This window comes from Bolinopsis microptera, chromosome 2, assembly GCF_026151205.1.
Source record: "Bolinopsis microptera isolate Bmic1 chromosome 2, MBARI_Bmic_1.0, whole genome shotgun sequence".
Taxonomy (NCBI): domain Eukaryota; kingdom Metazoa; phylum Ctenophora; class Tentaculata; order Lobata; family Bolinopsidae; genus Bolinopsis; species Bolinopsis microptera.
The window spans coordinates 22,774,668-22,790,899 of NC_087073.1; the positions used below are offsets into that span (position 1 = coordinate 22,774,668).

Sequence of the window (16,232 nt, forward strand, 5' to 3'; positions counted from 1 at the left end):
CAGGGGGGGGTTAAGCAGGAGGGTGGCAAGAGGTTTTACAGGGCAAAAGGGAGGGGGGGGGAAAAGCAGGGGGGGGTTCCCCCGGAGGGGACACAAAGGGGGTTACAGCAAGGGGGGGGCGCAGGAGGGGTAAGCAGGGGGGGGTTTGGGAGAGGAGGGGGTACTCAGGGGGGGTTACATCAGGAGGGGGGTTAATCACGGGGTTTCAGCAGGGGGGGGTGGCAGCAGGAGGGGGGGGCACAGGAGAGGGTTACACAGGGGGGGGTTACATCAGGAGGGGTGGGAGCAGGGGGGGTTATATAGGGGGGGGGTTCATCAAAGGGGGGGGGTTTCAGCGGAGGGTGGGGAAAACAGGAGGGGGTTTCAGGGGAGGGGTTAACAGGAGGGGGGGTTACACAGGAGGGGGGGCAGCAGGAGGGGTTAAGCAGGAGGGGGACAGCGGAGGGGTTACAGCGGGGGGTGCAGCAGGAGGGGGTGGCAGCAGAGGGTTTTCAGAGGGGGGGTTCAGCAGGGGGGGTGGCAGCAGGGGGGGTGGCAGCAGAGGGGGTTTCATCAGGGGGGGGTTTTCATCAGAGGGGGGGTTTCGCAGGAGGGGTGGAGCAGGGGGGTTACAGCAGGGGGAGTTCAGCAGGAGGGGGGTTCAGCAGGAGGGTGGCACAGGGAGGGGTTACAGCAGGGGGGGGTTACAGCAGGGGGGGTTACAGAAGGGGGGCGCAGGGGGGGGGGGCAGCGGAGGGGGTTACAGCGGGGGGGGTGGCAGCAGGAGGGGTTAAAATCAGGGGGGGGTTCATCCCGGGGTTACAGCAGGAGGGGGCGCGGAGGGGTTACAGCAGGAGGGGGGGCACAGGGGGTTACGCAGGAGGGGGGACAGCAGGAGGGGTTCGCAGGGGGGGTACAGCAGGGGGGTTCGCAGAGGGGGGGGCAGCGGGGGGGGTTACAGCAGGGGGGGGGTGGGAGCAGGAGGGGGTTACGCAGGGGGGGGTTACCCATCAGGAGGGGGGGACAGCAGGAGAGGGGCAGCAAAGGGGGGTGGCGCAGGGGGGGTTACAGCAAAGGGGGGGGTGACAGCAGAGGGGGTTACAGCAGGGGGGGGTTACAGCAGGAGGGGGGGCGCAAGGGGTTTCGCAGGAGGGGGCAGCCGGGGGTTACAGCAGAGGGGGGTTACAGCAGGAGGGGGTTTCAGCAGGAGGGGTGGGAGCAGGAGGGGGGGGCAAACAGGAGGGGGGGTTTTTAAACAGGAGGGGTGGGGGCGGAGGGGGGGTTCGCGGGGGAGGTTTTGGAGAGGGAGGTCAGTGTTACAAATTGTGAGGGTTTGTTTTTTTTTGGGGATTTTGTTAAAAAGGGGGGAAGTGGAAAAAATTTTCTAGGTACTGTTCGGTGAATGTTAATTCCTTTTCTACTTGAAGGTCCTGGGAGTTATTGATGGCGACAATTATTAAGGAGAGTGCGTCTCTGGATAGAGTGTTAGCAAGGACCAACTCACTGGGCCCCCCCCAAAACATCGTACTTTTCAACCGTGTTGAAAGCCAAGTCGACTGCTAGTCGGGGAAAAAGTGGTTCTTTCTTTCAGCAGATACTGTATAGCTAATATTGTCAGGTCTGTGCAGGTCTTATAAGCGTTGTACAACCTGAAACAGTTATAGTTGGTCACTTCAAATAAAAGTTACAATGCTGGTTTCTTACCACGACACAAGTTGCGCGCATGATTCTTGTCACGCTCGCTGTATACAAACTTAACTTACCACAATGCTCAAATTATCGCGCCTTCCATTTAGTGAGCCATTTTAACATTCTGCAGAACAGTTTGGTACAACTCAGCAGATGTTTTCTTTTCAGAATTGTACATCGAAAGGGATGGAGACATGTTTCAGACTTTGAGAATAAGATCATACAATTCTGATTCGAAATGTTGAAAGTCGGGGTGTTGGGGTGGTGTATTGCTGGATTTAAAGAATCTTGGTCTTCACTGGTGGGTTCACGTACTGTAGTGCGACACGTACTCTAGTGCGACATGTACCCTAGTGCGAAACCTCCAAGATCGACACTGTCGCAGTAGAGTACGCTATCTGGATCGTAGTGCGACACGTACCCTAGTGCGACAGAGAATTTTCAAGGCCGACAATGTCGCACTACAGTGCGCTACCTGGACTGTAGTGCGACACGAACTAAAGTGCGACAAAACACTTTGCACATTCAATAAAAATTTGACTTTCATTTTTAAGTTTTAATGACAAGAGTGTAGTCGTGTATGAGTAATGGGGTTAAATATAAAATCAAAGATTACAATCACAATATTCAATTCAAAATCATTGTTCCAACACACTTCAAATAACCCATTCTGTCATAATCATCGTAGCTATCAATCACAGCGTTCAAGCGACGGTCGTAATCGGTCCACTTCTTCAGTCGGCGAGGAGGTAGGTGGTTGTCTGAGCATCTTCTGGTTGATCTTCCATTGGGTTAGATCTGCTCCTTCTTCAGGACGTCGATAAATCTCCAGATAGTAGGGTTGGTGCAGCCCATCAAGGATCGAAAACCGTTGTGCCAACCCTCAGCAATGTTGGAACTTCTGGGGAGTCCGGCCATGACAGCATCCCGTTGATTCCAGATCCACGTGTCGCACTACAGTACGATTACCTCACTGGTGTTTGTATTGTGGTCTCCTCACTCCTGCTTTCTTCCATAATACCAGAATACTCCCCATCTTTTTTATGAAGCTCTCAGTTAGTTGGTGTTTATAATGGCAGAGTGCTCAACAGTTGGTGTTGATAATGGCAGAGTGCTCAACAGTTGGTGTTGATAATGGCAGAGTGCTCAACAGTTGGTGTTAATAATGGCAGAGTGCTCAACAGTTTGTGTTGATAATGGCAGAGTGCTCAACAGTTTGTGTTGATAATGGCAGAGTGCTCAACAGTTGGTGTTGATAATGGCAGAGTGCTCAACAGTTGGTGTTGATAATGGCAAAGTGCTCAACAGTTTGTGTTGATAATGGCAGAGTGCTCAACAGTTGGTGTTGATAATGGCAGAGTGCTCAACAGTTGGTGTTGATAATGGCAGAGTGCTCAACAGTTGTTGTTGATAATGGCAGAGTGCTCAACAGTTGGTGTTGATAATGGCAGAGTGCTCAACAGTTGGTGTTGATAATGGCAGAGTGCTCAACAGTTGGTGTTGATAATGGCAGAGTGCTCAATAGTTGGTGTTTATAATGGCAGAGTGCTCAATAGTTGGTGTTGATAATGGCAGAGTGCTCAACAGTTGGTGTTGATATTGGCAGAGTGCTCAACAGTTGGTGTTGATAATGGCAGAGTGCTCAACAGTTGGTGTTGATAATGGCAGAGTGCTCAACAGTTGTTGTTGATAATGGCAGAGTGCTCAACAGTTGGTGTTGATAATGGCAGAGTGCTCAACAGTTGGTGTTGATAATGGCAGAGTGCTCAACAGTTGGTGTTGATAATGGCAGAGTGCTCAACAGTTGGTGTTGATAATGGCAGAGTGCTCAACAGTTGGTGTTGATAATGGCAGAGTGCTTAATAGTTGGTGTTGATAATGGCAGAGTGCTCAATATTTGGTGTTGATAATGGCAGAGTGCTCAACAGTTGGTGTTGATAATGGCAGAGTGCTCAACAGTTGTTGTTGATAATGGCAGAGTGCTCAACAGTTGGTGTTGATAATGGCAGAGTGCTCAACAGTTGGTGTTGATAATGGCAGAGTGCTCAACAGTTGGTGTTGATAATGGCAGAGTGCTCAACAGTTGGTGTTGATAATGGCAGAGTGCTCAACAGTTGGTGTTGATAATGGCAGAGTGCTCAACAGTTGGTGTTGATAATGGCAGAGTGCTCAACAGTTGGTGTTGATAATGGCAGAGTGCTCAACAGTTGGTGTTGATAATGGCAGAGTGCTCAACAGTTGGTGTTGATAATGGCAGAGTGCTCAACAGTTGGTGTTGATAATGGCAGAGTGCTCAACAGTTGGTGTTGATAATGGCAGAGTGCTCAACAGTTGGTGTTGATAATGGCAGAGTGCTCAACAGTTGGTGTTGATAATGGCAGAGTGCTCAACAGTTGGTGTTGATAATGGCAGAGTGCTCAACAGTTGGTGTTGATAATGGCAGAGTGCTCAACAGTTGGTGTTGATAATGGCAGAGTGCTCAACAGTTGGTGTTGATAATGGCGGAGTGCTCAACAGTTGGTGTTGATAATGGCAGAGTGCTCAATAGTTGGTGTTGATAATGGCAGAGTGCTCAACAGTTGGTGTTGATAATGGCAGAGTGCTCAACAGTTGGTGTTGATAATGGCAGAGTGCTCAACAGTTGGTATTGATAATGGCAGAGTGCTCAACAGTTGGTGTTGATAATGGCAGAGTGCTCAACAGTTGGTGTTGATAATGGCAGAGTGCTCAACAGTTGGTGTTGATAATGGCAGAGTGCTCAACAGTTGGTGTTGATAATGGCAGAGTGCTCAACAGTTGGTGTTGATAATGGCAGAGTGCTCAACAGTTGGTGTTGATAATAGCAGAGTGCTCAATAGTTGGTGTTGATAATGGCAGAGTGCTCAACAGTTGTTGTTGATAATGGCAGAGTGCTCAACAGTTGTTGTTGATAATGGCAGAGTGCTCAACAGTTGGTGTTGATAATGGCAGAGTGCTCAACAGTTGGATGTTGATAATGGCAGAGTGCTCAACAGTTGGTGTTGATAATGGCAGAGTGCTCAACAGTTGGTGTTGATAATGGCAGAGTGCTCAACAGTTGGTGGTGATAATGGCAGAGTGCTCAACAGTTGGTGTTGATAATGACAGAGTGCTCAACAGTAGTTGTTGATAATGGCAGAGTGCTCAACAGTTGGTGTTGATAATGGCAGAGTGCTCAACAATTGGTGTTGATAATGTCAGATTGCTCAACAGTTGGTGTTGATAATGGCAGAGTGCTCAACAGTTGGTGTTGATAATGGCAGAGTGCTCAACAGTTGGTGTTGATAATGGCAGAGTGCTCAACAGTTGGTGTTGATAATGGCAGATTTCTCAACAGTTGGTGTTGATAATGGCAGAGTGCTCAACAGTTGGTGTTGATAATGGCAGAGTGCTCAACAGTTGGTGTTGATAATGGCAGAGTGCTCAACAGTTGGTGTTGATAATGGCAGAGTGCTCAACAGTTGGTGTTGATAATGGCAGAGTGCTCAACAGTTGGTGTTGATAATGGCAGAGTGCTCAACAGTTGGTGTTGATAATGGCAGAGTGCTCAACAGTTGGTGTTGATAATGGCAGATTGCTCAACAGTTGGTGTTGATAATGACAGAGTGCTCAACAGTAGTTGTTGATAATGGCAGAGTGCTCAACAGTTGGTGTTGATAATGGCAGAGTGCTCAACAGTTGGTGTTGATAATGTCAGATTGCTCAACAGTTGGTGTTGATAATGGCAGAGTGCTCAACAGTTGGTGTTGATAATGGCAGAGTGCTCAACAGTTGGTGTTGATAATGGCAGAGTGCTCAACAGTTGGTGTTGATAATGGCAGAGTGCTCAACAGTTGGTGTTGATAATGGCAGAGTGCTCAACAGTTGGTGTTGATAATGGCAGAGTGCTCAACAGTTGGTGTTGATAATGGCAGAGTGCTCAACAGTTGGTGTTGATAATGGCAGAGTGCTCAACAGTTGGTGTTGATAATGGCAGAGTGCTCAACAGTTGGTGTTGATAATGGCAGAGTGCTCAACAGTTGGTGTTGATAATGGCAGAATGCTCAACAGTTGGTGTTGATAATGGCAGAGTGCTCAACAGTTGGTGTTGATAATGGCAGAATGCTCAACAGTTGGTGTTGATAATGGCAGAGTGCTCAACAGTTGGTGTTGATAATGGCAGAGTGCTCAACAGTTGGTGTTGATAATGGCAGAGTGCTCAACAGTTGGTGTTGATAATGGCAGAATGCTCAACAGTCGGTGTTGATAATGGCAGAGTGCTCAACAGTTGGTGTTGATAATGGCAGAATGCTCAACAGTCGGTGTTGATAATGGCAGAGTGCTCAACAGTTGGTGTTGATAATGGCAGAGTGCTCAACAGTTGGTGTTGATAATGGCAGAGTGCTCAACAGTTGGTGTTTATAATGGCAGAGTGCTCAATAGTTGGTGTTGATAATGGCAGATTGCTCAACAGTAGTATAATACTACTTCCTTTATCTGTAGAAGTACAGAATAAATAAATGTATATTGGATGTATATGGATCTGAAAATATTCCCGTCTATAGTTGGTGATATTCTATATAACTTCCGACCCGGGGTTTGAGACTTGGAATAGCTCAAGGGACCCATCAGAAACAAATTTGACTTGGGTAGAAATTTTGGCTATGGTGCAGTTTTGTGCAATTGATCACGCACACCCTTTAAAATCAAAATAACTCCGCTTCTAATTGGAGTAAGAAACTCAACTTGGCCATAAAAATGTGCAGAATTATCACATTTAGTGGGATATAGCATAAAAAAGTCCTCAGACATCGAGTTTGATGAGTTATCTGGCCACACCTATTTTCGCTCTCGCGAGTCGCATTTTACGCACTAAATACAAAATACAAAATATTTCCGCTTCTGATTGAGCTAACTGCTCATCTCGGGCAGAATCATGGTAGTAAGTAGGGTAGAGCATGACGTCAGGTTGTTGCAATTACAGCGGGGGTTACAGCACTTAATTAATACTACATGCCTTGTAATTACAGCGGGGGTACAGCACTTAATTAATTATACTTTACTACATGCCTTGTAATTACAGCGGGGGTACAGCACTTAATTAATTATACTTTACTACATGCCTTGTAATTACAGCGGGGGTACAGCACTTAATTAATTATACTTTACTACATGCCTTGTAATTACAGCGGGGGTACAGCACTTAATTAATTATACTTTACTACATGCCTTGTAATTACAGCGGGGGTACAGCACTTAATTAATAATGCTTTACTACATGCCTTGCCCCGTAGTCATTGACAACGTGCGTCTTGGCAGTGCCAGTAATACCATCGTGGTGTTGGAACAAGGACAACGTGTTTCTAGCCATCACAAACGCTCCTTTTCTCAGATCTGAGCGGTAAAAGGAAAACAGTATCTCCGTCCTCCTGAAAACGAGTAATTTAAAGTATAGAGCGCAATTACCATGGTAACACCATGGTAACACACACCCAGTATATAGCGGACTATATAGCGGACTATATAGCGGACTATATAGCGGACTATATAGCCACACTCACGGAATGTTAAGTCAATTGTCTTGTTGTTGGTTTAGGAAAATTGGATCACTGGATAATGCTAATATTACACAGTCAGTAACAACACACTCGTTACACAGTCAGTAACAACACACTCGTTACACAGTCAGTAACAACACACTCGTTACACAGTCAGTAACAACACACTCGTTACACAGTCAGTAACAACACACTCGTTACACAGTCAGTAACAACACACTCGTTACACAGTCAGTAACAACACACTCGTTACACAGTCAGTAACAACACACTCGTTACACAGTCAGTAACAACACACTCGTTACACAGTCAGTAACAACACACTCGTTACACAGTCAGTAACAACACACTCGTTACACAGTCAGTAACAACACACTCGTTACACAGTCAGTAACAACACACTAGTTACACAGTCAGTAACAACACACTCGTTACACAGTCAGTAACAACACACTCGTTACACAGTCAGTAACAACACACTCGTTACACAGTCAGTAACAACACACTCGTTACACAGTCAGTAACAACACACTCGTTACACAGTCAGTAACAACACACTCGTTACACAGTCAGTAACAACACACTCGTTACACAGTCAGTAACAACACACTCGTTACACAGTCAGTAACAACACACTCGTTACACAGTCAGTAACAACACACTCGTTACACAGTCAGTAACAACACACTCGTTACACAGTCAGTAACAACACACTCGTTACACAGTCAGTAACAACACACTCGTTACACAGTCAGTAACAACACACTCGTTACACAGTCAGTAACAACACACTCGTTACACAGTCAGTAACAACACACTCGTTACACAGTCAGTAACAACACACTCGTTACACAGTCAGTAACAACACACTCGTTACACAGTCAGTAACAACACACTCGTTACACAGTCAGTAACAACACACTCGTTACACAGTCAGTAACAACACACTCGTTACACAGTCAGTAACAACACACTCGTTACACAGTCAGTAACAACACACTCGTTACACAGTCAGTAACAACACACTCGTTACACAGTCAGTAACAACACACTCGTTACACAGTCAGTAACAACACACTCGTTACACAGTCAGTAACAACACACTCGTTACACAGTCAGTAACAACACACTCGTTACACAGTCAGTAACAACACACTCGTTACACAGTCAGTAACAACACACTCGTTACACAGTCAGTAACAACACACTCGTTACACAGTCAGTAACAACACACTCGTTACACAGTCAGTAACAACACACTCGTTACACAGTCAGTAACAACACACTCGTTACACAGTCAGTAACAACACACTCGTTACACAGTCAGTAACAACACACTCGTTACACAGTCAGTAACAACACACTCGTTACACAGTCAGTAACAACACACTAGTTACACAGTCAGTAACAACACACTCGTTACACAGTCAGTAACAACACACTCGTTACACAGTCAGTAACAACACACTCGTTACACAGTCAGTAACAACACACTCGTTACACAGTCAGTAACAACACACTCGTTACACAGTCAGTAACAACACACTCGTTACACAGTCAGTAACAACACACTCGTTACACAGTCAGTAACAACACACTCGTTACACAGTCAGTAACAACACACTCGTTACACAGTCAGTAACAACACACTCGTTACACAGTCAGTAACAACACACTCGTTACACAGTCAGTAACAACACACTCGTTACACAGTCAGTAACAACACACTCGTTACACAGTCAGTAACAACACACTCGTTACACAGTCAGTAACAACACACTCGTTACACAGTCAGTAACAACACACTCGTTACACAGTCAGTAACAACACACTCGTTACACAGTCAGTAACAACACACTCGTTACACAGTCAGTAACAACACACTCGTTACACAGTCAGTAACAACACACTCGTTACACAGTCAGTAACAACACACTCGTTACACAGTCAGTAACAACACACTCGTTACACAGTCAGTAACAACACACTCGTTACACAGTCAGTAACAACACACTCGTTACACAGTCAGTAACAACACACTCGTTACACAGTCAGTAACAACACACTCGTTACACAGTCAGTAACAACACACTCGTTACACAGTCAGTAACAACACACTCGTTACACAGTCAGTAACAACACACTCGTTACACAGTCAGTAACAACACACTCGTTACACAGTCAGTAACAACAAACTCATTACACAGTCAGTAACAACACACTCGTTACACAGTCAGTGTTGCTATGGCAACTGGTTACTATGGTAACTAGTTACTATGGTAACTGGGGTACAGGTCACATATTTAAAACTAACCTCAGGGCTGACTCCAACACTCGGTCCAAGTTTTTGTAAAAGGGTCGTGAAGTGTAATAACCACTCCAGTAGTCTGCTTGTCTGCAACACATTAACTGGTTACTATGGTAACTGGTTACTATGGTAACTGGTTACTATGGTAACTGGTTACTATGGTAACTGGTTACTATGGTAACTGGTTACTATGGTAACTGGTTACTATGGTAACTGGTTACTATGGTAACTGGTTACTATGGTCGTGAAGTGTAATAACCACTCCAGTAGTCTGCTTGTCTGCAACACATTAACTGGTTACTATGGTAACTGGTTACTATGGTAACTGGTTACTATGGTAACTGGTTACTATGGTAACTGGTTACTATGGTAACTGGTTACCATGGTAACTGGTTACCATGGTAACTGGTTACTATGGTCGTGAAGTGTAATAACCACTCCAGTAGTCTGCTTGTCTGCAACACATTAACTGGTTACTATGGTAACTGGTTACTATGGTAACTGGTTACTATGGTAACTGGTTACTATGGTAACTGGTTACTATGGTAACTGGTTACTATGGTAACTGGTTACTATGGTAACTTGTTACTATGGTCGTGAAGTGTAATAACCACTCCAGTAGTCTGCTTGTCTGCAACACATTAACTGGTTACTATGGTAACTGGTTACTATGGTAACTGGTTACTACGGTAACTGGTTACTACGGTAACTGGTTACTACGGTAACTGGTTACTACGGTAACTGGTTACTACGGTAACTGGTTACTACGGTAACTGGTTACTACGGTAACTGGTTACTACGGTAACTGGTTACTACGGTAACTGGTTACTACGGTAACTGGTTACTACGGTAACTGGTTACTACGGTAACTGGTTACTACGGTAACTGGTTACTACGGTAACTGGTTACTACGGTAACTGGTTACTACGGTAACTGGTTACTACGGTAACTGGTTACTACGGTAACTGGTTACTACGGTAACTGGTTACTACGGTAACTGGTTACTACGGTAACTGGTTACTACGGTAACTGGTTACTACGGTAACTGGTTACTACGGTAACTGGTTACTACGGTAACTGGTTACTACGGTAACTGGTTACTACGGTAACTGGTTACTACGGTAACTGGTTACTACGGTAACTGGTTACTACGGTAACTGGTTACTACGGTAACTGGTTACTACGGTAACTGGTTACTACGGTAACTGGTTACTATGGTCGTGAAGTGTAATAACCACTCCAGTAGTCTGCTTGTCTGCAACACATTATTATGTGTACGGGGGGGGGGGGGATCATACACTTAGTACCGTACGTGACGTTGGATAGTTGGGGAAGAAGTGAGAGTCTCACTTCGTCCCCAACTATCCAATATGATCGATAAACATTATTATTTGATTAAGAATCATTTTTAATTAGATTTATTATATAATCGTAAATTATTATTCATAGATTTTTGACATTATTGCGAAATATTCTTGAATTAGAAGTCCATCCTTACAACGACAGTGTACAATTATTATAAGTGATAACAGCGTCACCATGCTGCCACCACAGCGCCACCATGCTGCCACCACAGTGCCACCATGCTGCTACCACAGTGCCACCATGCTGCTACCACAGCGCCACCATGCTGCTACCACAGTGCCACCCTGCTGCTACCACAGCGCCACCATGGTGCTACCACAGTGCCACCATGCTGCTACCACAGTGCCACCATGCTGCTACCACAGTGCCACCATGCTGCTACCACAGCGCCACCATGCTGCTACCACAGCGCCACTATGCTTCTACCACAGCGCCACCATGCTGCTACCACAGCGCCACCATAATAATTGTACACTGTCGTTGTAAGGATGGACTTCTAATTCAAGAATATTTCGAAATAATGTCAAAAATCTATGAATAATAATAGTAAAGTAAACACGGATATACATTACAGCAATACAGAGATATACATGTACATTGTACCACTAACCTCTTATCACCAATATAAGAAGGTGTTACCTGTTATCTCTAATATAAGAAGGTGTTACCTGTTACCACTAATATAAGGAGGTGTTACCTGTTTCCACTAGTATAAGAAGGTGTTACCAGTTATCTCTAATATAAGAAGGTGTTACCTGTTTCCACTAATATAAGGAGGTGTTACCTGTTATCACTAATATAAGGAGGTGTTACCTGTTACCACTAATATAAGGAGGTGTTACCTGTTATCACTAATATAAGGAGGTGTTACCTGTTATCTTTAATATAAGGAGGTGTTACCTGTTATCTCTATTATAAGGAGGTGTTACCTGTTATCTCTAATATAAGGAGGTGTTACCTGTTATCTTTAATATAAGGAGGTGTTACCTGTTATCACTAATATAAGGAGGTGTTACCTGTTATCTCTAATATAAGGAGGTGTTACCTGTTATCTCTAATATAAGGAGGTGTTACCTGTTATCACTAATATAAGGAGGTGTTACCTGTTATCTTTAATATAAGGAGGTGTTACCTGTTACCACTAATATAAGGAGGTGTTACCTGTTACCACTAATATAAGGAGGTGTTACCTGTTACCACTAATATAAGGAGGTGTTACCTGTTATCTCTAATATAAGGAGGTGTTACCTGTTATCACTAATATAAGGAGGTGTTACCTGTTATCTTTAATATAAGGAGGTGTTACCTGTTATCTCTATTATAAGGAGGTGTTACCTGTTATCTCTAATATAAGGAGGTGTTACCTGTTATCACTAATATAAGGAGGTGTTACCTGTTATCTCTAATATAAGGAGGTGTTACCTGTTATCACTAATATAAGGAGGTGTTACCTGTTATCTTTAATATAAGGAGGTGTTACCTGTTATCACTAATATAAGGAGGTGTTACCTGTTATCTTTAATATAAGGAGGTGTTACCTGTTATCTCTATTATAAGGAGGTGTTACCTGTTACCACTAATATAAGGAGGTGTTACCTGTTATCTCTAATATAAGGAGGTGTTACCTGTTATCTCTATTATAAGGAGGTGTTACCTGTTACCACTAATATAAGGAGGTGTTACCTGTTATCTCTATTATAAGGAGGTGTTACCTGTTACCACTAATATAAGGAGGTGTTACCTGTTATCTCTAATATAAGGAGGTGTTACCTGTTATCTCTATTATAAGGAGGTGTTACCTGTTACCACTAATATAAGGAGGTGTTACCTGTTATCTCTAATATAAGGAGGTGTTACCTGTTATCTTTAATATAAGGAGGTGTTACCTGTTATCTCTATTATAAGGAGGTGTTACCTGTTATCTCTAATATAAGGAGGTGTTACCTAATACCTGTTATCTCTATTATAAAGTTATAAGGAGGTATTAATGTAAGGTATTACCTGTCGGAGTATGTGAAGAAGTCGCCAGACAGTGCAGCTAGTTTCTGTGTACCGTGTTCTCTCACGTGTTCAAAATACTCACTCAGCACACCCCAGCTTACCTGAAAGTTATTTAATAGTAAAGACCCCCGTCGCCCCCTCCCCCCCCCCCCCCAAATCTCCACCCCCCCCCCCCCTCTTTTGGTGCCCCCTCCCCCTCTTAAAGCATGAAGTTAAAATTGGGCAGATTAGAACTCTAGGGGGATAACAGCTCAGAACTACAGGGGCCAGGGGGGAGTGAACTACAGGGGGGGGGGGAGTGAACTACAGGGGGGGGGGGGAGTGAACGACAGGCTAGGGGGCCAGGGGGAAAACAGCTCACTTAATTTACAATGGACGAACAAATCTTACCTTGCTGTTCAAATCAGGCTGACTGTTTATGTAGTTCATTATCGGCTGAAGAGAATTGAAACTTAACGCAATTATAAAGCAATGAAAGGCATTAGTTTGGTCAAATCAAACGGAACATATGCTATCAGACTTTCAACTGACTATGGCAGGGTTAAAACAGTTTTAACGCTAGCAACGATCCCCTTTTACATAGTTCCACTAAAATGATAATTTAAGATTAAATATGTATACTGTATAGTGATAGGTAGATAAAGTAAAAATTGTAATAAAACGGTAGGTATAAAGTATACTAAGTAAACGTAGTCAACACGTCATAAAACGAACTGACCCAAACTACAATTACTCCCGCGTAATTTCCCGCGTAATTCTAGAACTCCGATTTGCGCCGCTGCAAAGTTATTATAAAACTAAATTCAACACGTGCGACAAATATTTCGCAACATTAGAAAAGGATGCCATAGGTCAAGCTATGGCATTAATATATTTCCACACCCAATACCAAACTTATTCTTTAGCCCATGCCTCTTTACCACTGATAAGTATATTTTACTAAGACGATCCCGTCTAAAACCCAACTCAATTAAATCATCAGTAAACTTCAAAACCCTATCAGAAAAAGCAACAACGTTATTACAGATCCTAGAATATCTCACAACCTGTGAACAGTACGTGCCATATAATACACTACTAGCTTGATTACTCATCAAAGGTTGAAACTTGACCACTTTAAAACCAAACTTATCCCTTTTATCATAAACTCTACAAGAAAACTTCCCCTCGCTATTTATCGAAATATCAAGATCTAATACATTGGCGGCACTATCTACTTCATTTTCCTTATTAAGAGTAAGAGAGTCTGGATATATCCTGCAACACATAAGAAGCACCATAACACATGTATATTTGTGATAGATATATTAGATAACTAGCAGGTAACTAGGGTAACTAGCAGGTAACTAGGGTAACTAGCATGAACCCGTCGGCCGTCTTACCTTAAAGAGAAAAATTTGCCAAGTTTCAAGGATATAATATATATGTGTATATATCTATATTATATATGTGTGAGATATATCTCTCACGGTTTTTGTGGAAATTTGTGTTAAAGTTGATGTCGTGGTGTCAGTAAAATGGTACGGATATATATATATATATATTATGATTGGCTACTGGGACACGTCATACACACGGTTGGATTGTTAATTCGGTTGAAATACCTTTACATCCATTGCATTATCACCATAATCTGAACATGATTTATTAAAAATTTGCAATATTGAAAACGAAAAATCTGAATGGACTGAAAACTTTGAAACTGAAAGCTGCACTGAATTGATGGAAGGCAAAAATATACTCATAACTAGCATGGTAATAACTACAAATGAACAGCAAATTTATATATAATATATATATATTATATCGTCTCGCTTTACATATAGTAAGATATAGTAAGATTAACCTTGTAGTTGTCGTACATCAAGTGTGCGTCTTCCTTTAGTGAGTAAGTAAAATCGTTCCCCAATTCAATAAACACCGCGTTCGTAGAGTGAAGGGCAGCTTTTAGTCTCCACTGCTCCAATATCTTCAGTGACCTGCAGTAGGGACTAGTAATCTAACCTCTCTACAACGTTCTCCTCTGTAGTAGGGACTAGTAAACTAACCTCTCTACAACGTTCTCCTCTGTAGTAGGGACCAGTAAACTAACCTCTCTACAACGTTCTCCTCTGTAGTAGGGACCAGTAAACTAACCTCTCTACAACGTTCTCCTCTGTAGTAGGGACCAGTAAACTAACCTCTCTACAACGTTCTCCTCTGTAGTAGGGACTAGTAAACTAACCTCTCTACAACGTTCTCCTCTGCAGTAGGGACTAGTAAACTAACCTCTCTACAACGTTCTCCTCTGCAGTAGGGACTAGTAAACTAACCTCTCTACAACGTTCTCCTCTGTAGTAGGGACCAGTAAACTAACCTCTCTACAACGTTCTCCTCTGTAGTAGGGACCAGTAAACTAACCTCTCTACAACGTTCTCCTCTGTAGTAGGGACTAGTAAACTAACCTCTCTACAACGTTCTCCTCTGTAGTAGGGACTAGTAAACTAACCTCTCTACAACGTTCTCCTCTGTAGTAGGGACTAGTAAACTAACCTCTCTACAACGTTCTCCTCTGTAGTAGGGACCAGTAAACTAACCTCTCTACAACGTTCTCCTCTGTAGTAGGGACTAGTAAACTAACCTCTCTACAACGTTCTCCTCTGTAGTAGGGACTAGTAAACTAACCTCTCTACAACGTTCTCCTCTGTAGTAGGGACTAGTAAACTAACCTCTCTACAACGTTCTCCTCTGTAGTAGGGACCAGTAAACTAACCTCTCTACAACGTTCTCCTCTGTAGTAGGGACTAGTAAACTAACCTCTCTACAACGTTCTCCTCTGTAGTAGGGACTAGTAAACTAACCTCTCTACAACGTTCTCCTCTGTAGTAGGGACTAGTAAACTAACCTCTCTACAACGTTCTCCTCTGTAGTAGGGACTAGTAAACTAACCTCTCTACAACGTTCTCCTCTGTAGTAGGGACCAGTAAACTAACCTCTCTACAACGTTCTCCTCTGTAGTAGGGACCAGTAAACTAACCTCTCTACAACGTTCTCCTCTGTAGTAGGGACTAGTAAACTAACCTCTCTACAACGTTCTCCTCTGTAGTAGGGACTAGTAAACTAACCTCTCTACAACGTTCTCCTCTGTAGTAGGGACTAGTAAACTAACCTCTCTACAACGTTCTCCTCTGTAGTAGGGACCAGTAAACTAACCTCTCTACAACGTTCTACTCTGTAGTAGGGACTAGTAAACTAACCTCTCTACAACGTTCTCCTCTGTAGTACGGACTAGTAAACTAACCTCTCTACAACGTTCTCCTCTGTAGTAGGGACTAGTAAACTAACCTCTCTACAAC

The 16,232-nt window shown here is 43.5% G+C and overlaps 1 protein-coding gene across 1 annotated transcript in view; it reads right to left on the bottom strand.

The window, feature by feature from the left end:
* Positions 1-6,158: 6,158 nt before the first annotated feature.
* Positions 6,159-16,232, bottom strand: part of LOC134810973 (alpha-mannosidase 2x-like) — a 38,677-nt gene continuing 28,603 nt past the window's right edge. Inside the window, exons 13-18 of the mRNA XM_063817669.1 lie at positions 14,744-14,876; positions 13,288-13,332; positions 12,898-12,998; positions 9,538-9,618; positions 6,948-7,094; positions 6,159-6,162 (exon numbers count right to left, since the gene is read on the bottom strand). Coding sequence (XP_063673739.1) covers positions 6,159-6,162; positions 6,948-7,094; positions 9,538-9,618; positions 12,898-12,998; positions 13,288-13,332; positions 14,744-14,876 — 511 coding nt within the window. The remainder of the gene's footprint in view (positions 6,163-6,947; positions 7,095-9,537; positions 9,619-12,897; positions 12,999-13,287; positions 13,333-14,743; positions 14,877-16,232) is intronic.